This window comes from Dipodomys merriami, unplaced genomic scaffold (genome assembly GCF_024711535.1).
Source record: "Dipodomys merriami isolate MVZ:Mamm:240054 unplaced genomic scaffold, mDipMer1.0.p SCAF_5, whole genome shotgun sequence".
Taxonomy (NCBI): domain Eukaryota; kingdom Metazoa; phylum Chordata; class Mammalia; order Rodentia; family Heteromyidae; genus Dipodomys; species Dipodomys merriami.
In genome coordinates, this window is record NW_027206068.1 from 62,623,725 (window position 1) to 62,645,310 (window position 21,586).

The 21,586-nt window shown below is 45.2% G+C and overlaps 1 protein-coding gene across 1 annotated transcript in view; it reads right to left on the reverse strand.

Annotated features, from left to right (window-relative positions):
• Window positions 1–21,586, reverse strand: part of Plxna4 (plexin A4) — a 421,273-nt gene that overhangs the window by 89,958 nt on the left and 309,729 nt on the right. Inside the window, exon 5 of the mRNA XM_069996788.1 lies at window positions 5,335–5,435. Within this exon, the coding sequence (XP_069852889.1) occupies window positions 5,335–5,435 (101 nt within the window). The remainder of the gene's footprint in view (window positions 1–5,334; window positions 5,436–21,586) is intronic.

Sequence of the window (21,586 nt, forward strand, 5' to 3'; positions counted from 1 at the left end):
GTCCATAGCCAGCTTCTTAGGCTTAACTGATGACTTCTGTTGGGATAGCAGTCCCTGCCCTTCCTCTCACTTCCTCCTGCTTGGCAGAGGTTACATAAGAAGGGAGAAGTGAATTCTGGAAAGAAGTCTTTGACATCTCTTCAGGGAGGGGAGATCTGGAGCCCAGTCCTAGGGGAGAGAGGGGCTGTATAAACGCTGTGCTTATTTACATGTCCTTACTCTGGGCTACAGAAACCCCTCAGGAGGGAGCCCCATGACTCTTCCTAGGGGAGATACCTGGCAGGCCAATCAATGTGGCGCATCTTCCATGGGTGAGATCTTGTTACCTTCTGAGACTGAGGTAGACTTCATTGTCTGGGCAGGGAGCCAAGAAAGAGGAGGACAGAAGACAGGTGTGTGTGGGGTGGGAGGGAGCGGAGGACCTGCCGAGCCAGGTCACTGGAGGGAACATTCCAGGCCCAGAATAGGAAAGGACTCTGTCAGAATGAGGGCAGACTGGGCTGTAGATTTTCTTTCATGTTTACCCAAGTCAGAACAGGTGGGAGGACTGTGTCGCAGGGGAAGGAGAAGGCCCTGGGAATACAGACTTAAGACTTGATACCCAGTCTTGTTAAGCTGTGCTGGGCGTTGGAAAGGGCCAGCCTGGGGACGGCAGTGGGGGGGGGGGGCGGGTGAGGGAATGAAGAAGAGGGCAACAGGTGACCCTCTACAATACTGGCTGGCAGGTGAGCACTTCACAATGACAACCCAGAGGAGTTAATGTCAGAGAGGATTTAAATTACAGGAACATTTCTTAAGCATGTTCACTCTGCAACCCTCCTATGACCTTGTCAGTACAAAAGCCCATTCAGCCACGAGGGACACCTGTTCAAGGAGGGGCTCCACCCCTCCAGGATAGTCACTACTGCGTTCTCTCTCTCTTTACCTCTCTGTTTCTATCTCTCTCTCCCTCTCTTCCCATTTGCTATCCTCTTTTCATAGCTGCTACCATATTACTCCTTATGATCTGAGAGCCAGGTACAGTGGCTCATGCATGTAATTCTAAGTATTCTGGAGGCAGAATTTAGGAGGATCACAGTTTGAGTCCCACTAGGCAACATGTTAGTGAGACTCCCGCCCCCTCCATTTCAACCAATAAGCCAGGCAGTGGTGCCATGCATCTGTGATCCCAGATATTCAGGAGATCTTAGGAAGATCTGTGTCTGAGGTTTTCCCTAGGCAAAAATTCAAAAATTATAAAAATAACTAAAACAAAAACAAAAAAATCTGGGATGTGGCTCAAGTAATAAAGTATCTGCCCGGCAAGTAAAAGACCCTGTATTCAAACCTCAGTGCAACTGAGAAGGCGGATTTAAGTTCATACTTTGGAGAACCTATTGCTCTGTTCTCTGCCCCCATCATCTTCCTAGGATCAAGCTCCCCAGGGCCGTTCAGCAGGTGACCGAGTCACTTAGCATGGAGTCTTTCACATGATGGGAGCCAACAATTGTACTGAATCTAATGGAGGCAGCAACTCCATCCTACTGAGGGTTCAAGGCTTTGTTCTCAAGTAGCATCAGGGCACAGCTGATCTAATCTAGTTACCTCTGTACCCCTGAACCTGGCACAGTGTCTTGGCACAGAGTTCTAGACCTATGGGCAAGTGTGTATGTGTACATGTATGTATATGTGTGTACACAACACCGATACAACAACCCATACTGGTTGTCTCTTCCTTCCTAGTGAAGAGAAGCATGCCCTCTGGGTGGGCATCTGCAGGTTTCCCAGACTGACTGCTTGGTTCACAGGTCTTTCTTTTCTTTGCTAACTGGCCTATGTCCTCCTCTGACTCTCTCAGCCATTCAAGTCTGGGTTGTACCCACTGCAGGTTAAAGGTAGGGATAGGAAGAGAAGTGCCTGACTTTGACCTGAATCTAGAGTAGTAGGCTATTAGGAAGCATTAGCCAAGAGCAAGACAGAACTTTCTGGAGAAAGGAAGTGCTCAGTATCTGGTTTCCCTGGGTGTTTGCACATGTCAAAACTTTTAATGCTGTATACTTAGGATGTACACATCTAATGCTATGTAAATTTAAAATTATATGTTGACTAAAGATATCTCAGAAGACTTGGAGCTATCATTGCTCATCACCATGAGGGTCAAGGGCCACCTGGGAGCATTAGCCTGGGGGGGGGGGCAGGGATGGACATGGGGTCAAGCAACTTAGACCTGTGAGAGCTCATGAGCTGTCTCCTTCCAGGAAACTGGACTTCAACAAGTACCCTGGCCTATTCCCAATATTCCCAATACCTGCATGGGCCACATTAGGCATTCACTTAACCAGAAAGTTCATGGTTATGGAGAACACTGCCCTTGCCTGGTAGCATGTTTTAATTTTTTTATCAGTTGTGGGCCTGGGCACAGTCCCTCAGCAGTTCAGGTCAAGGTTAGCACTCTACCACTTGAGTCACAGCACCACTAACAGTTTTCTAGTGGTTAACTGGAGATAAGAGTCTCACTTTCCTGGCTGGGCTGGCTTTGAACCTTGACCCTCAGATCTTAGCCTCCTGAGTAGCTAGGATTACAGATGTGAGCCACTGGCACCTGGTGCCTTAGACATTTTGACAGCCTTCATTACCTCATTTTATCCTCATACCATTTTGAGAAGGCATTCTCTTCAAGAATGAGAATGCCACCCCTGATATACAGAGTTATGGTAGAAGATTCCATATTTGCAAATTCAAGTAATTACAAACACATATTTGTGACTCTAAATCAGCACTTGTGGCATTTTGAGGTTACTCATGGACAACACAGAGTGGCAAGATTTGGATGAGTTTATGCATGTGTTTCTCAGCTGAGGCTAGCCAAGATGATATTATGCTTTCTTACTTCAGCAAATATATGGTAAACAAGGGTTTTAGAGGTCTGTATACTGCCCTATCTCCTAAGTTTTGCACTTTTTGTTGATAATTTCACTTTTTTAAATGGCCCAAGTGTGGTACTAAGGTGCCGTCTGGTGTTCCAAAAGCACATGAAGGCCAGGGTGTAGCAGAGGTAGAACACATGTGTATACAACAAGCTTCATGGAGGTACACAGTTACAGTGCTATTCATCATGAGCCCAGTGTTAATGAATCAACAACGTGTGCAGAGCAAGATGACTTGAAAAAGAAACACACATAAAAAACAAGGTTGTATGTTAAGCTACTGATGGAAATTTCCAGAGCAAAGGGTCCCAAGAACCTAGCCCTGTATTTCTTCTAGGAGCAATGGTTTGGTATTTCCTAATTCAGTATTCCCAGGACTTTATAAAATATCACTGCACTGCCACACATAATGAAAATCGATTGTACTTGTCTAACGTCCTGGAGGCGTGCAAAGCATGAGAACTAGACTCCACTGATTTCCACTCCATGTAATCCTCCCAAGGCGCCCTATTGCCTTTACATGCTGGCTCCTTCTGTGGGCCCAGGGGCAAAGAGCGCTCTGTGGCAGCAGTCAGAGCCAGGTTCCAGACTTGTGCAGCCTTTGTTCTAGGCAGGCGTGCTTCCTAAGAGCCAGCATTGGCACGGACATATACAAATATAACATGCAGCCTTGAGAAGAAGATGCGATGGCAGGCTAAATCAGGTGAGCGGAATCACAGAAGTTGCCAGATAGGCAAAGGCCGCTTGAAGCAGAGATACCTTCCCAGAATGAAAAAGCATGTTGTTAAAGGAGAGCTATCTGGAAATCACTAGGACCAATCAACACCAAGAGGCAGGATGTTTATGCACTTCATCTTTGCCCAGCCTTGTGGTGATCCTTGTCCCACCCTATCCTGCATGTTATAGCCCTCTGTGGATCACCAAGCACTTTCACCAGCCTCAGTGAGGTAGGCAAGCTGGGCATCACTGTCTCCAGTCTTCAGGTGAGGAGACCAGGATGCTGGGATGTGGAATGTGGATTTGCTGGCAGATGCCCACAGTTCCTATCCATAGCTGTTTACTGCATAATACTCTAGAGACTGGGACTGCAGGTACCCTTCTACAGGCTAATAGCCTCCTCCAGATACAGCCTACATGATCTTTCAGCTCCAGTCTCCCATTATTTTCTGTCACACAGGAAGCAGTTGGTGGTTACTTCTGTCATTCCTGGAGTTGTGTGTTGTGTGTCACTCCAGGACTGAGTACTATGCATGACATTGCAGGGACTGACACTGCTCTGGAAACCTGCCTTTGGACCCTGCAGGCTGATCTACCTGAACAGTAATGCCTAATCCCATGCTGGATGCATCTGAGCCACTCTCAACCAGCTGAGGTTGTCTAGGGCCTTCAGTAAGGGAGTGGATTTGGATCAAAATCCATTTCTAAGAGAACTCACTGTGCAGGACAAAGAAATCCATCTACTTTTGCCTTGCAAAGTGTTGTCTTAGGGAGTTCTCTGGATTCACTGGGAGCAGGTCTTAAAGCGAGCTCTCCACCCTCCCCTCCGCAGGGCAGTCCTAGGCTCCATCACTCTCTGTAATCTTGCTATACACTTGAGCACACAGTTTCTGATCTGACTCTGAGGTATGTATATTTCAGTGTAACTCCCCATTGGCTCCTCACCACAGTAGACCCGAGGTCATTCAGGCCTTTCCTGAATTCAGACCTTGTTATAGCCAAGATAGCCACTAGGAAAAGGATATTCTCCTGGGGATAGATGTGCTAGGATTTGGGAAGGTGCTTCTAACTTTTAACAGTTCAGACAGCATTCTCTCCCTTTTTGGTTCTTTTCTCACTTCTATAGAACAAAATGGAACCAGTAAAAAAGGAGGCATATAGGGTATGGGCCAGCATTTGGACCAGGCTTCCTTGGCCCAGTGACTCCAGGACCAAGTTACTGACAGCTAACTGATGAGAGTACTCTGACAACAGAGGGAGGGACCAAGGCACTACACACTTGAACTCCAAACCCAAGTACCATGACATTTTATGGTGATATCAGGGAGTAAATAAAGGAATACTGGGTCACTGGATGGTGAACACAAATCTTATAAAACGATTTAATGACCCTGGCCAACCTTAATCCTAGGATAAGTCCTGAAAAGTCAGTACAGCCCAGCCAAGTCACACTCGGGGGGTGGGGGGGGGGGAAGGATCTGTCATCCAGGGTGAAAATATCCTGACCCCAGCATCTTCACACTGTGATTGTCACATGATCCTTAAAGGAGACATCAGAAAGAACAAAAAGAAGGGAGACAAAGTTTGTAAAGGGTGTAAGAAAGGATGAGTAAGAAGAGAGTAGGAAGGAGAATAAGAGAGAAGGAGAGAAGGAAGAGAACTACTGGGGGGACGTGGGGGCCGGAGAAGCAGATGGGCCTGCTGTACTCACGTGTTGTGGAGCACACACCAGCCGCAGTGGGGATCACCCGAGCCAAGGCATTCGCTACAGCTCCGATACTGCCCACAGGACTCCACAGGGACTCTGGTGAGCTAGGACAACGCAACAGGGAGAAATCAGTCAAGATTTTGCAAAACATCCAATGGAATCCATGGAAGAGGTGCTGTTCTACATGTAACTGCATCATCCTAGATGCTGGAGGAACACAAAGGCTTAGCCCCCCAGATGATTGTGGGTGATCCCCGGATCCTGGCATGCATAGCACAGCTGCCAACTATGTTTTTAAAGATGTCCAGGAATACAGAATCCACGGAGTTCCCATTAAGTTATTATAAAAGATACATAGTGCACATTTCAATTTTCCCACTCCCACGACCCCCAAATATCCCTGTGAATATCCAACCCATCCCATCTTTGTTTCCCATTGATGCCATCTAGGGGTATGGATTTGTTTTCTCTACTTACTAAAGAATTAAAAGGCAGGGAAGGTGTTAAAAGCAGACAGAGTAAGGGAAAGAGAGGGGCCCCAAAGAGGAGACCTCTGTGAAGGTGGTTTATATTGTACGGGGCTCCTCCCATGTCTCCACCCCTGGACTTGGTGCTGATTGCTTGAAGGCTGTGCATTCATTACCCTGACTCTTGGTTGAGCAGACACCCAACTCAATGAAAAGAGCATTATGGAAAGAAGAAACGTTTGAGCAGGAAGTCAGGGAGTTCTGGGAAGAGGCATTTGAGCTGGAGCCCAAAGCAGTATGGGAACAGGAAGCACCATGATGGGCCACATCATGTCCACCATTTTTTATCCTTGTGTATCTAACAGCTCATGTTTATTTGCCTTACCATCAGTGCAATAAACCTGAACCCCATTTGTGTGTGTGTGTGTGTGTGTGTGTGTGTGTGTGAGGAGGTCCTGGGGCTTGAACTCGGGGCCTGAGCACTGTGCCTGAGCTATTTTGCTCAAGACTAGTGTTTTACCACCTGAGCCACAGCTCCACCTCTGGCTTTTTTGGTGTTTAATGAGAGATAAGAGTCTCATAGACTTTCCTGCCCAAGCTGGCATTTTAAAAAATCTCATGTTTACTACAGCATTTCCTTTTCTTTCTGAACCTTCCTTTGGGTCTCAGTATTTCTGTAGTTCCAGCCTTTTGTTTCTCCTGGCCTTTTCCACAAAGGGCCTAGCTCACTCTGTGGCTGGTCCCTGATCTGCCTTTTTCTCCTTACATCTAGCCAACTGGCTCCACTGGTTTCTCACTCTGGTGTTTTTAAAGAGCAGACTTGCAATTCTCCTCCTCCCCACGCCCTGTCCTTGACTCCAGGCTTCCTCTCCAACCCCCCAAAACCTCACATTTGCTTTCCGCAGCAGCTTGTTAACGTGAAGTGTTCCACATGACATTTTTGCTTAGATCAAATGCCTCCATTTCCTGCATGCTCTTAAATAACTTTTGAATTTCTTTGTTCTTCAATACAGCTTTGCCTTGATGTCTCCTGATGTGCCTCTCCAGCACTCACTGCATAGTAGGTACTTACTTATAGGCATCAAATAGAATTTTTATTTTCTTTTTATAGACATGATGGTCTTTATTCTCCATTTTGCCAGTTTCTTCTTTACAAAAAGGTGTTTTGGTGTTTTTTTTTTTTAAATTCTCAATAGAGGACTTCCTGCCTGGTCTTTCAGCTTGAGCTAGAAGAATCTGGTGTGGTTTTTCGTCATCAGACAACAGGCGCAGAAAACTAGATTGTGTTGATCTGGCTGGGCCTCATTGCTCATGAACAAATGGTATCTTTTCCCTGCTGTTTCCTAGGGCATCTGCCTGTGTAAAATTATGTCCACCTCACAGGGGCTACTTGTAACTCACATGTAGGCAGATTGGCACCAGCTCCTGTTCAATTAGTCTTGAAGGTCTCTTTCGGAATTAATTAATCTCAAGTCCCACATGATTTCTTTCCCCTTAATTTTCTTGTTCCTTTTATATGGTTGTGTGTGTGTGTGTGTGTGTGTGTGTGTGTGTGTGTGTGTGTGTGTGTGTGTGTGTACTGGTACTGGGGTTTGAACTGAGAGGCTGGGTGCTGTCCCTTAACTTTTTTTGGCTCAAGGGTGGTGTTCTACTACTTGAGCCACAACTCCATTTCCAGCTTTTTGCTAGTTAATTGTAGATAATAGTCTCATAGACTTTCTTGCCTTGGCTAGCTTTGGACCAGGATCCTTAGATTTCAGCCTTCTGAGTTGTAGTAATTATAGGCCACTGGTACTTGAACCTTTTGTATGTATTTTTTGTTCTTCAAACTATAAATTGATTCTTTTTAATGACTACCCAGTGGCTTTCTTTCTTTCAAGTCACCTTGCAGTCTCTTACTCTCATTCTTCCAACTTTTCTCTTGACTTTAGCAGCCCTTTCTTGATGTCTTTTTTGCACATTTAAAATTTTATCTCCCCTTCTGATACTGCTCAGGTAATTTGCATGGGCCAGGCCTGGGTTCTATCTGCACATGACCTTGCTGTCTTCATAATTAACCTTGACAATCAGTCTCTTACAAATCACCCTGCTGGTTTCACATGCAGCCAGAAATTTACCCTTTTTCATTTCCTTGTCTGTTCCTCCTTAAGCAGGCACAACCATGCCAGTCACGTAAGCACATGCTTAGTTGCTCCTAACCCAAAGGACCCAGACTCCTAGGAATTCATGAATGGGAAGGAAGTTCACAAGCTATTTTCAATATTTCCAAAAGCCTAATGGAAATTGGATTGTTGCTGTTTTATGACTTTATGCATACTCATGATGCATGCCCTATATTAAAACTAGGAAATATATTATTACTTAATAAATGCAGTTTGTTTAGTAGACAGAATCTTTCAAAACATAATGCCCGGAGGGAGAAAAAAAATAATAAGAGGGGCCTTAGATGGTAAAAGTTGGGAACCATAAGAACATAATAATGTTTTCATCGGTTCCAGCTGTTTGGCATTCCATATTTTGCGATGGTATTGAAGAGAAAATCACGGCTTGGTTCAATCAAAAGTGTTTTTCTGGGTCTAAAACATTCTCCTCAGCTTCTCCTATTGACATGTCCTGTAATCTGGGTGGGATGGCATGTGTCCTCAGCTTCTTCTATGGACATGTGCTTCTTCTATGGACATGTTCTGTAATCTGGGTGGGATGACACAAGCCCTGCAGTGCTGGGGATATGCTACTTTAGGTAAAGAGCCAGCTGCTTCATGAATCTGATAGCCTCAGAAACCTTTGCATTCTAAAAGTATCTTGCACGTAGTGTTTAAGAATATCAGTGCCCTGGGATTTTAAAGTCCTTCTCTTGATTCCTGCATATATGCTAATGTCCCTGGTTGCTTCCACACTTTGCTAGTACTTTGCACAAGTATCCAGATGGCTCCAGAGCCACCTCGTCCCTGTAAGTCTCTCTCTCTCCTCTCTCTCTCTCTCTCTCTCTCTCTCTCTCTCTCTCTCTCTCTCTCTCTCTCTCCTCAAATACCTGGATTCTTCATACACATACCTCACACCAAACAAAGCCACCTGTCCACCCCCCACCTCTGGCTCCTCTCCTGACCCTGGAACACAAAGTACTCCAGATGCAAAGCCACACGATTAATTAAAAGCACCCCACGCTGATTCAAATCTTCAGTACAGTGCCAAGCATGCTAATTAACTGAGTGAGGGAATTCAGACCACAGGAAGAGGTAAAAAGAGGAAGTCAGTGTGTGGAGAGACTTCTTCTGTTCGGAGAACAAATCAGATGATGGTGTGGCCTAATCTATCATAATGATGGATATTTTGAGACCACAGAAGATTGAGGTCTGTCTTCTGGCCACTGAACTCCCAGAGAGGTGTTGGCTGATAGGGTTGCAATTTATGGTCTTTGCTGTTTTCAGAGATGGCGCTCTACAACCTCTTTGGTCCCTTACACATACTTCTGCCATGCTGTGGGGAGGGCGGAGATGTAGTTCTTTGCCCCAGGAGTGAAGACGTGGTCTGTATACAGTTGGCACATTATCCTTGTTCTGTGCAAAAACCCACTAAACAGTATCCAGTATCCAATTCCTTGAAAATTTAGATGTAGAATTGCCACCAGATCCAGCAAATTCCTTTCTAAGAACACACTTAAAAGAACTGAAAACCAGAGTCTCAAAGGTAAATTGGAAATGTTCAAAGCAGAACTATTCACTATTTCTCAAATTGGAAGAAAGGTGGAAGAAAGGTATGTGTATATGTATATATACACATACATACATACATATAGTGGAATATTATTTAGTAGTAAATAGGAAAATGTAATTCTAGATGAACTTCAAGGACGTGTCCTTAAATGAAATAAGTCAGATGCAAATGGATAAACAGACATATAATTCATTTGTATAGGGTCCCAGGAATAGCCAGATTCGTGAAGAAAAAGCAGAATGGAGGTTTTCAGGGATTAGACAGAGGAGAATGAGTTCAATGGGTACAAGATCTGAGTTTGGGAATCTGAAAAGTTCAGGAAGTGCATAGTCATGGTGGCTACTCCACAGGTAAACTTCATGTTATTTATATTTTACAAACATAATAACATATTTTTCTTAGAAAATCATCTTTTGAATGGCTTTGGCAAATGATCTCATCTTTAGTGTGACAGAGTAGATATAAGAACATTTGTTCTCTGCTTGGCTCCCTAGGACAAGGAAAGAGCTTTCTTTTGGTTGACTAATATTCATGTTTATGAAATACTCTGAGATCCTTCAATAAAAAGATAAGCATCACTCTACTCTGCAACTTAATCTCAACAGACAAAAGGTTGAGGGATGAATGTCACCTTATCAAGCAATGCTATGTAACTGGCTCTATTCTTCTTCAGCTCTGAATAGCCACTTCCTGACTTGAAAAAATAATGCCACAGGCTTCTCCAATGAAGAGCTTTCCCATGGCTCCACCCCCTTCAAGAGGCATAGAGGAGGGGCTGAAATTCAAATAGTTCTTGTGGTGTCAAATGGTCCCTGGGTTGAGACAATTATTTTTCTACTATCGAATCTCTGCTTTGGTGTTCCTTTTCTTTTCCTTTGTCAATTGTGGGGCTTGAACCCAGAGCCTGAATGCTGTCTCTGAGCTTTTTTGCTCAAGGTTAGCACTTTACTACTTTAAGCCACAGCTTAAAGTTTTCTTTCCAGTTTTCTGGTGGTCAACTGGAGATAAGAGTCTCATGGACTTTTCCTGCCCAGGCTGGCTTCAAACTGTGATCCTCAAATCTTGGCCTCCTGAGTAGCTAGGATTACAGGTATGTGCTTGCCAATGCCAGCTTCATTGTTTACTTTTATCAACATCATTATTATGATCATTGTTGTCATTATCTTTCTTATTTGTCCAGTCCTGTGATCAGAAGCCACTAATAAACAAATCTGGCCTAGGACAGGAAGAGAAATAACTGAGAACAAATCCTGGTCTTATTCTTTTTTCTAAGTTTCCACAACTGGTGAGCTGACTTCCAAGCCTAGAAGGCTTGCAAGCTGGGCATCTTATGATTGCTGGAGAAACTGGGATAGATCCATCCTGTCTGGTTTCCCCTTGGCCAGCCTCTACCTCTGTTTTCCCTGTTATTTTGCAAGACACTTTTCTGTAGCAATGGAGTTTCCCTTTCTTTGCCTAATTCTGCTCACATTCCAAACAGTGGCTGCTGCTCTGCGGGTTACACTCAGAAGTGTTCCATACACACAACATACAGTCTCTGAGTGTATCTCTCATTTGTTTAAGTATTTGACATCCTGGTTGAAATGTGAGTTATTACTCCATCTCTACTCTTATAATTGGATGCTAATGCCACAGTGGCTACACTGAGCCTGATGGCTGGAGTTAATTTAAATGTCCAAAAGGCTTCTTAAATACCCAATTGCCTTCAAAACTGTCAAAAAAGAAAAAAAGAAAAGAAAAGGAAGAAAGAGGCAAGACGACCCATTAAGAAACTCCAAGAGGCTTCTGGGGAGTTGTCAGGCTTTGCAGATGTGGAATTCGGAACCATCCTTCATGCTGTCGGCCTGTCTCCTGTCCCTGAGCAGAGTTGAGGAATGTTAATGCCCTCTGAGACTTTAAGAATAACTCGGCATCACACTGGCATCTCAGTGGTGTGGTCTTGGGCGGCCCCTCCCAGTCTCTCCACAGGTCTTTTTTCTCTTTGGTGGCCTCTGGCTGTCTTTCCTGGCTTTATTGCTTCTGACTTGGAGCCCTGCGAGGATTCTACAGAAGCTCCTGACTGTCGGGACTGGCATCTCTGGATGAGAAGGCCAGGAAATTCTGAGGGATCCATTGACATCCTTTCTCACAGGTGGCTGATGAATAAGAGAAGTGGAGGATAGGAGCTGGCCAGACTGAATCACATGTCCCAGTGCTTCATTTCTCTAAGGCGGCAATTTATGTAGCCACTCCTGCTGTGGTCTCATAGTGAACAGGAATGTACTTTCTGCTCCTTGACTCTGGGTCAAGACTCTTAAATATTGGTTTTGGCCAGCAGGATTACACAAGGTCAACAAGTGTTTGCCTTTGCCCTCCTAGACTTCTCCTACTGCCATTCCCCAGGTAGCTGCTTTCTCTTTAACCTAAACCTACACAGAATAAGACCCGTGTCTAATGCATGGCTAGGAGACAAACCAGCTTATGGTGGGAATGCCAGCCAAGCTTGGCCAAGATGGCTGACATGTGATTGCTCTACGATGGCTTGGCTTATGATAAGCTTTGTGGTATAGCTGGCTAAGACACAGGTTCTGAGCAGTCATAGTGGAGCACAAAGGTTTTGAGAGAAATAGAGGGGAAGAGGTCAAACAGAGGAGAGGTAAGTTGCAGTTCTGTAGCTTCTTTCCATCCTGGGTACCAATGTCAGAGAGATATTGAGGTTAGATGTGGCAGGTGCATGTTCAGAGACCATCGACAGCTGACTCCAATATGACCAATCGATCTTTTCAGGTCCTCCTACAGCAGCCATGCTCTTGTAATTTGATGTATTGGTAGATCTTAGTAAAGTCCAGTCCAAGGCTAAGTACCACAGAAGAATCTAGAAAGAGAATACAGCTCTCTGGAAGTTCTTGGATCAGCTGTAGAAACTGCCTGGCTGCCTAGAGTCCAGAAATGATTTTGTCTATATGGCAGTGATCAGAGTTCCTCAAGAATAGGTCTGTTTTGAATTTTCTAATTCTCCCTGCTTGTAAGTGGGCCATGGGGCTAATCCAACAGGAATCATGCTTGAAAGGAAGCTAATATACAGGATCAAGGTCTATAGCTCTGGCTGCCAGGGCCGTCATTCCTTGTCTATAAACAGGAGTTCTGGGATCAATGTTGTTAAATTTTAGAATGGCAAGGACAATATCTCCAGTGCATGAGGTGGGGGATGAGGAGGCTGGGGGCCAAGCTCTAATCTATACTGGTGACCTTGGCAAAGTTGTTCCTGTCATTAGGCCTCAGTTAATCCATGTTCAGAGAGGGGGATTCAGTTACGTTCTGCCTTGCACAATTGGTCACAGGGTATTGCTAGTACAAATGGTCTGGGAAGCTTTCTGCAAATGAAAGTAGCAGATGTTGCGGAGGGCTGCAATTTGCTGCTATTAATAAGTATAAATGCCTAATAGGAAGCCAGTTTGCTCTGGGAACTCGGACAGCCAAGGAGTGAGTGCCGGCGCCGGAATCATCAACATATGCTGCTTCTCATTAGCAAGCAGTGGTAGCTAGGCGGGGAGCACTCTGAGTTTCACACGGAGCCTCAAGAAATCACCCCATCCTCACACCTCCCATGTGGGCTGTGTTGCACTGGCATACGATCGTCATTAGCCAGGCCCCTCACCAAGCAACAGAGGGAGACCCTTCCCTGTTGCACAGATGGAAAACCCATGACCCAGAGAGGCTGGGTAGTTTGCCCAAGGTCATGCAGCAAGGCCAAGACAAAAATGGAAACTAAACTGAAGTTGGGGCTGTAGCCCACCATTGTGCCCACCAAGCATTGCTGGCTTCTATACACAGCCTGGGGAATAAGGAAATCTCTGGTCTTGCTATTGAACTCAGGTCTTGAACTCAGGTCTTGATTGAACATTTTAAAGTACTGCAAGAGTCTTATTGTTGAAGCTGGGAAGGTGGCTCAGTGGTAGAGTGCTTGCCTTGCATGCATGAGGCCCTGGGTTCGATTCCTCAGCACCATATAAGTAGAAAAAGCCTGAAGTAACACTGTGGCTCAAGTGGTAGAGCACTAGCCTTGAGCTGAAGAGCTGAGAGACAGTACCCAGGCCCAGAGTTCAGGCCCCACAACTAGCAAAAAAAAAAAAAAAAAAAGAGTCCTACTATAAAAATAGGAGCATGTGGCTGAGTTCAAGAGCTGAGCACCATTCCCTAAATCCCACATTCCACCATGGTCAGAGAAACCAGCACCTTGTGGGAGCCTGAAGAGAGACCAGAAATTGGTCTTTACACAGTCTTCCTCTTCTAGTAAGGTCAGGGAGGAAGACAAAGTTTGGAATAGCTTTATCTCAGTGACTTTAAGAAGCAAAGATTTGGGGGATAGACAGACCTAGGTTTGTGTTCCATATCTACTACTCCCTGTGTGACTTAGACAACTTCCTTCCCCTCCCTAGACAACGTCCTGTGACAGTGCCCTCCCTGAGTCTCTTTTCCCTCATTCACATTTCCTGGGGGGTGTTTTGAGGATTACTACAGCAGTGCTGCAGGTGAATGACATGTCACCATGTATTGTTCCAGCATCTTTCTCAAACAAAAGTTGTCTCTCATGCCCTGCCACCTATTCTGCACATGCACCATAACTGAAAAGGGGCAGGTACGAGTGTGAACACTTGACTGCATATTCTAAGAATCTCAAGGAGACTCCTGACTTGGAAATCTTGGTTCCAACCTAAAACATCATTTCTGGATTTTTGCCACCAGTTCATCTCATAATGTAGAAGTCAAAATCTCCTTGTTCTGGGCTATTGTACTCACAATTACACAATAGGCCCAGGAGACCTGATCTTCAGGGCTATAGTGTTGCAAGGTGGGCATTGGCCTAGGTCATCCCAGTGCATCTGATAAAGAAAAACAGCCACTCTCACATCCTGCCCAGAGAGAAGCCCAACAAATAGGCAACATGGAAGTTAGAAGGGGACAGTGTTCTGGGATTTATACGGTTAATATGATGAGAGACCTTGGTGATAATCTAACTCTGTCACTCAGTTTTTCTGTGCCTGCAGAAATTTACCCAAGGCCATACGGCTACCAATACCATTCTTCTGTCATCTAATCCTTCAATAATGACTCCTGGTTAAGGTGTGTGGTCTTGACCTAATGTCAAGGTTATGTGGAAGGAAGAAGGAGACACCTGGAACCCACATTTGGTGGGAGCTATGAGGCTCCCTCCTCCTCTCATCCAGCAGGTGGCCAGAAGTTTTGTCCTGGGGATCAAAGTGCTGCTCCTGCTCCAGCCATCTTTCACCAGTGACACTGACAAAGACAATGGTGCCATCTGAGCCAGGGCAGGGGACCTTCTGGCCCGAGTTTCCTAAGCTCAGCCTGCTCAACAGGGCCCTTTGTTCCAGCAGCCAAGGAGAAGAGGGTGGGGGAGGAACTGGCATGGGGACACCTTCCTCCCGGCCTGGCAGGCAGCTGAGCCAAGCTGGTCATGAGACATATGCTGAACCCTCTGGCTGGCTGGCTCTGGTTCTTTGTATGAACAGACAGGGCAGGCAGGGTGGGCACGCTTTCTCTATCCAGAGCCTTCTCCTTCGCTCTGACTTCCTGTCAGTAATATTGCTGTCCAGTGTCCCAGCAATGGTCTGCCTGTTGAAACTAAATGTAATATGTGCAAATGGTCATTTATGTGAGCAGGCATGTAGCAGCCCGACAGGGTGTGCCCAGATATGTGGGGTTATGATCATATGACATTCATGTACACCTGGGTGATCTGAGCTACAGGATTGTATTTACAAATAAACACACCTTCTCTTACAGCTGTTGGGTATGCAGATACTTTGGATAGGAGACAGACATGTTCCTTCTAGAAGAAATCTCACTTGGGAAAGGAATTAAAGCCTTGTAGATCCCATTGAGGTAGGCACCTCTTAGGAACCCAGATGCTGATAGCTCTTACTTAGAAGGAGGTGACAGAGACCACAGCATCCCAAGTATTGATATTATAAGCAAGTGCTACTATTCCCTCTTTTCTTCTTTTTATCAGTTGTGGGGCTTGAACTCAGGGACAAGGCATTGTCCCAGAGCTCAAGGCTAGTGCTCTTTCACTTTGAGCCACAGCTCTACTTCTGGTTTTCTGGGCTTAATTAGAGATAAGTCTCATGGACTTTACTGACTGAGCTGGCTTTGAACCACAATTCTCAGGTCTCAGCCTCCTGAGCAGTTAGGATTATAGGCATGAGACAACAGTACCCAGAACTTTTCTTTATTTAAAATTTTAAACAGACAACTATGTAAGCATGTATTTATATATATAGGCTTATTTATTCATTTATTTTGCAAAGAGTGTCTTCCAGAGAGATAATAGAACTGATAATGGGTTAACTCTGGAGGACTTACATTTTTTTCCCCCAGACAGGATATAATTTAAAACATTTTTGACTAGAGAAATTAAAATCATGTTTAAAGGACAGTTTAACCTTTAGACTTTAAAACGAATTTACTTAACTAGTCAGCTCCAAATTTATTTTAGGGTCAGAGGTTTAGTTTTTTTTAAAAAAAGAACACTCATATGATTTCTAACGTTCTAGAACCATGAAGAGGACTCATGGCTGGTCAGTTTCTCGGTCTTTGGTCACTTTATGACCAACAGCATCCCGGAAGTACACAATAGCACACTGGAAGTGTAGCCAGCAAGAGTTTTCTCCTTGAAACGTCAACTAGCCCATTAAATTATGTTGCTAGCTAGCAACATAATTAGTTAACATATCAAGTGAGCTTCTCTGCCACCTGCTTCCCCCACCTCCCCAGACATCCATATTATGCCCACACAACACGGACAAGACTCCATCTCCCACAGAAGCTACTAGGCTGGGCAAGGACCATTGCATCTCCACCTAGGTCCATCATGCATTGAGCTTGGGTCAGGTTAGTTTCCATATTGAGTCATCACTGGCTTTTGGAAATCACTGGGCTAGGGGGGCTGAGACCACCAAGCATCCTAGACTGAGATCTAACCATCCCCAAATTGCTGTTAAAACCTTGGGCAGGTACCTTCCCCTCTCTGTCTCCCAGTTATTACATCTAAATAGATCTCTGTTGTCTCTTCAAGCTGAATAACCAATCACCTTAAGACTAAAAATGCCCTGGAGTCTCACTCCAGGATGTGTTCCAATTTCACTCCATTTTGGCACTTAATCTGTCTGCATAACAGCCATGCTCTGCTCTGCCCCTACCCTAGTTCTTGTGACCATGGAAAACATAGCATGATGCTATGACATAGACTTTGAATGCTAAGAAAGAAAAGGACCACAACTTGTGATAATAAACTATGATGGTACCAACATGGACTATTGCCATTTCTCTCAACCTTAACACAAACAGTGGGTAAGTAAGGGGTCAGCAGCAGGAGGCATGGTGTTCAAGTTCAGCCTCACTGGATAGAGACAGCACAGGCTTTTGGATCCAGGCTTAGGTTTAAGTCCACTTTGTCAAAAGAGTGACTTTGGGCCATTTCCTTTATGTCCTTGAGTCTTGGTTTCCTCATCAGCCTAATGGGACTAATGAAGGCCCTCCCTTGTTAGATGTCAGCTAAGTCCTGTTGTAAGTGCTTGATGATGTCCATCTTTGCCCATCTCTGGGTGGGACAGGGAAGACAGCTAGAAGGCTCATGCCATGAAAAATGTCATTTTTTAAAAGCTGCTAAAGAGATAATATCTACCAGCAGCTAATCTGTTGGACTGTAGCTTTGGTTAGTTTCCATTGGGAAGTTCATTTTCCAGGGAAGAAGTGTGGCTGTGCGGGTAACTTACACATTCCATGTCTTGTGCAGTGGAATAATCTGACCCACATCAAAGCGAAGGCTCCTAACAGACTTCTCCGTCCCAAATAAGAACCAGCTGCCAGAACTATTTTTAGATGACAGGCTGAAAGAAGTCAGAAATACTTGCGGGCAGGAGGTCGGATGGGGAGTCGAGGGGGCCCCTGCTCCTGGTAGAGGAAATGTCTGGGTTTGCCTGGGGGAAAGCCCCAAACCTGAGTTACCCTCTCTCCCAGTTTACTCTGTTATATCTAAAGGTCTCAATATCAAAGTTCAGGTGGTAGAGAAGGACCTAGAAGCACAGAGTCCCTCAGGGATGAGAAGGTGGCAGCTCTTGGTGACCCAATGCTGAGCACGGGTTCTGGCATCTGTGTTATGATGACAGGCTTATGTAGCAGTTGGCATGAAGGAGTTGCAATCTAAACTCTTGGTTTGTCCAATTCATTCATCATTTTCAAGCCCCCAAGAAAAGGCTACTAAGTAATAATATAGTCAAATAATAATAATAATAGTCAAATGATTAAATACTACAATTCCTGCAAAGCTATTAGTACCATTCTAGGAGCATTTGCGCCCAATCAGTAACAATTGTTATTCTAGTAAGGTCAATGAGGGTGTTTGCTTCTCTTGGAAAAAAAGATATCCCCCTAAAGAAGAAAAGTTGACTTTAGAGTTCAACTTCAGAAATGTCTAGAGGGACCCTTGGGAGGTGACCCCTTCTGCCCTTGATGGTCTTCTGAGTGGTACTGTTAAAGGACAGAGCCGTGGGACAGCTGTGTTGAGAGCTTACAGCTGCAAGCCTGACTCAGCCACCGGCCGCCCTCAGTGGTACGCCCTGGTCTTAGCTCGGTGGAACCCCCTCTATTAATGGAGCTTGAAAGAACAGCCAGCCCCACACCTCTCTAGCCAGTCATCATGTTCTCCCTCTCCCTCTGCTTTGGGACCACAAAGGGCTGGAAGAGAATCCCAGGAATCTTCTACTCCTAGCACCCAAGCAGGCTAGATGGAAGTAGGGGACAGTTGTTAACTCTCAGATGAAAGCAGGCCTCGGTAACTACAGATTTTCTTTATTCAGGATGCCCCTGACCTCTGTGAACGGGCAGAATTACAAGTTGGCAGTGGGGCTGGGACAGAAAATCAAGCTGGCTCTAAGCCAGTGCAAGAGGCCACGCTGCGTGCTGGCATGTGAGGACATGAGTTGGCATGTCATGTCTGGCAGGCCGGGGTCAGGCGGTGAGGCCTCGCATGGGAGTGTTGGCACAGAATCCAGAAACCCCTGCTATGACAGGGACCGGAGGATGTAACCTCTAGACACGATTATATTCAGGACATTGGCTGAGTTGGCAAACAAACCTGTGGGACACAGGGCCGAGGCAGCAGTGAGGACACCAATGTGAACATTTAGAGCAGGTAGCATTTGATGAGTGAGTTCATTGACAGGTGCTTTTCTCTCCCATTAAATCTACCTGTAATGCTTCTGGGATCATAGGCTGGCCTGGACCTATCATCTCTCAGGCCTAGTGGGGCTGGTTTGGGATCTATAGCCCTCCTGGCAAGCTTACCAGGCTGCCATTTGCTGAGCGGTAGGTCACCCTTGGGGATCCTCTCACTTCAAGGGGACAACCAGGGCCCTTGCTCAGTGCCAGGGAGGAGGGAAAGGCAGGGAATCAGTGTCACCGCTAACAGCTTCCAAACGCAGTTGAGCATCAGAAATGGCTACAGAGTTGTTAAAAATCCTGGTGTTCAGGCCAAACCCAGAGCAGTAAAACCAGAATTTCCAAGGACTGACTGTTTTTCCAAAGCACTGTACCGCTTCCCTCCTCTTCAACCACCACTGATGGCCCTGACAATAGGCTGGCTTTTGGAAAACTGGCCATAGAATGATGGAGCAGAAGAGTTCATCAAAGGATGATGGCCTTGGAGTCATAGATGGAGCAGGTGGAGGGATGCCTGAGCTCAGCGGCATAGTGAGGTGGGTTTGGACACCCCACTGGACAGCTGGACGTGCACGATTGATAAAGCAATTTCACAGCCATGATTGCATGTGACTGCCACCACTACCTGACAAAGCAGCCAGGTCAGAGGTGGTAACTTCTATTTTACACATGAAGACATGGTTGGAAGAGGTTAAGTGACTTGCGCAATGGCATGCAGCCAGTGAGTGGCAGGGCCACGACTCTATGAGGTCATTTTATCTATGACCTATGGCTGCTTCCTGGCATAGCATAGCCTCCTTTCTCCTTTCTCATAGTACCGGGCAGCAGCAAGTCCATGGGCATGTGTCTTTATGGACACTGGTGTGGCCCAGCCAGGGTCAGCAAGGTCTCATGCAAACACATCTTAGGGTTGCTCTTTAGCCAGGGTGCTCCCTGGCAAGCGATCTCTACATTCAGGGCACATTTCCCAAACAAGGTTCTACCTTCTGGGGCCAAGTAGGATTCTAGGCAGTCGCTCAGTATGGACAGATGTCACTCTGGCAGAAGTCAGGAGGAAATGGTGTCCCTGACTCCAAGAGACCTTATCAATTATGGAGTTGTTCTACTGGCTCCAAGTCTTCTGGCTTCAGGGCTGGCCTGTGTTCTGGGGATGCTGTTGCCCAGTGTTTGGGAGTGAATGCTGAAGTTTATGTTTTTGTGATGCTGAAAAAGCTGCCCACATCATCCAAATCACAAGCAAACATGGGAAAAGACAAGGAGTAGGAGGGTCCGGTTGGCTACACAAAACTCATTTGAGAATGAAGGTACAGAACAAATCCAGTCTTTCATTGGCTCAACCATTCATTGCAGCCATTTATGCATGGTGTCCACTTGTGACACCCAATTTGAAGGAAAACAGCAAGAATGGGCACTTCATTAACTATAATCAGACAAGACTTATGAAAGAGCATAAAATGCTGCATGAGCTGTTTATCTGCCCCATTGTGCTCGTTTGTTGCTTGCACACCATGGTAATCTACTGATAATTACAGAAGCAAAGGGTGGGAGTGCGCTCTATATTTCTCTTAGCCCTACAGAGGCATGTTTGTCACTAGCACCCAGATGTGGAGGCCCACCCCCCCTTCAGGGATCAGGGACTCATCGGGCACCTGTGGGGTGAGATGTGTACTCTCAAGTTCTTTCAGCCAGTCAACTCACTGATATATCTTGGGTTTTCTTCCTTTTGTGAGTGGTAGTCTAGTTAGGCAGACGGAAAACAAACTAGACCTGCCAGCTGGTGTTCGTAGCGGCTTTCCTCATCACCATATACATTTGGAAGCAACTAAGATAACCTGCATTTGGTGACCTGGCAAATAAACAGATACCTTTGACAAAGGACTATTTATTCAGTACCCAAAAAGCTGAGCTATCAAGTCATGAGAAAACATGGAAGGACCTTACATGCATATGAGAAATCCATCAAAAAACTTTTGTATGACTCCAACTATATGATTATATTGAAACAATGGAGACAGTAAAAAGGTCAGAAGTTACCAGGGATCAGGTGGAAAGGAAGGATGAATAAGCAGAACAGAGGGAATGCTAGGCTATTGGAAAATACTCTGTAGTATGACCATATAAGATGATGCAAAGTGAAATGGATAGAAGAGGTTTTTCTTTGTTGTTGTTCTTTTTTTAATGTACCATGTGATTTCTTGTTTCTTTTGTGTGTTCTTCCCCCTATGGTTTATTCCCTGTTGTCACTGTATTTGATTTTGGTACCATGGGTATTGTATATATGTTTATCTGACTTTGGGAAGGGAAAGGGAACAACAGAATGGTGAGACAAAAGACAAAGGGGGAACCAACGGAACAGCGATACTCGCAAGACAGTATGTTGGAAATTATCTGTACAACTTGGTAGGGAGGATGGGGGAGGAGGGAAAGTGGGAGAAAAATGAGAGCAGGGGTAGCAAGTTCAACAAGAAATGTACTTATTACCTGACTTATGTAACTGTAACCCCTCTGTACATCACCTTGACAATAAAAAATAAATAAATAAAAGGAAAATACTCTGTAGGGGGTTACAATGATGGGTGCGTGTCATTGTACATGTATCCAAACTTATTAAATAAATAGCAGTCAGAGGGAGGCTGAGTATAAATTCTGGGCTCTGGATGACAATAATGTGCCAAAGCAGCTTCATGAAGTGTACCAGGTGTCCACTCTGGTGGGGAATATGGGTACTAGAGAAAATCTGGGGTTGGGAGTGGGTCTGTGAGAATTCTTTCTATTCAAATTTCTGTGGACCTAAAACTGCTCTAAAAATAGCCTATCAAAGATTAGGCTAAGAAAAGAGACAATAAAGGAGTCTT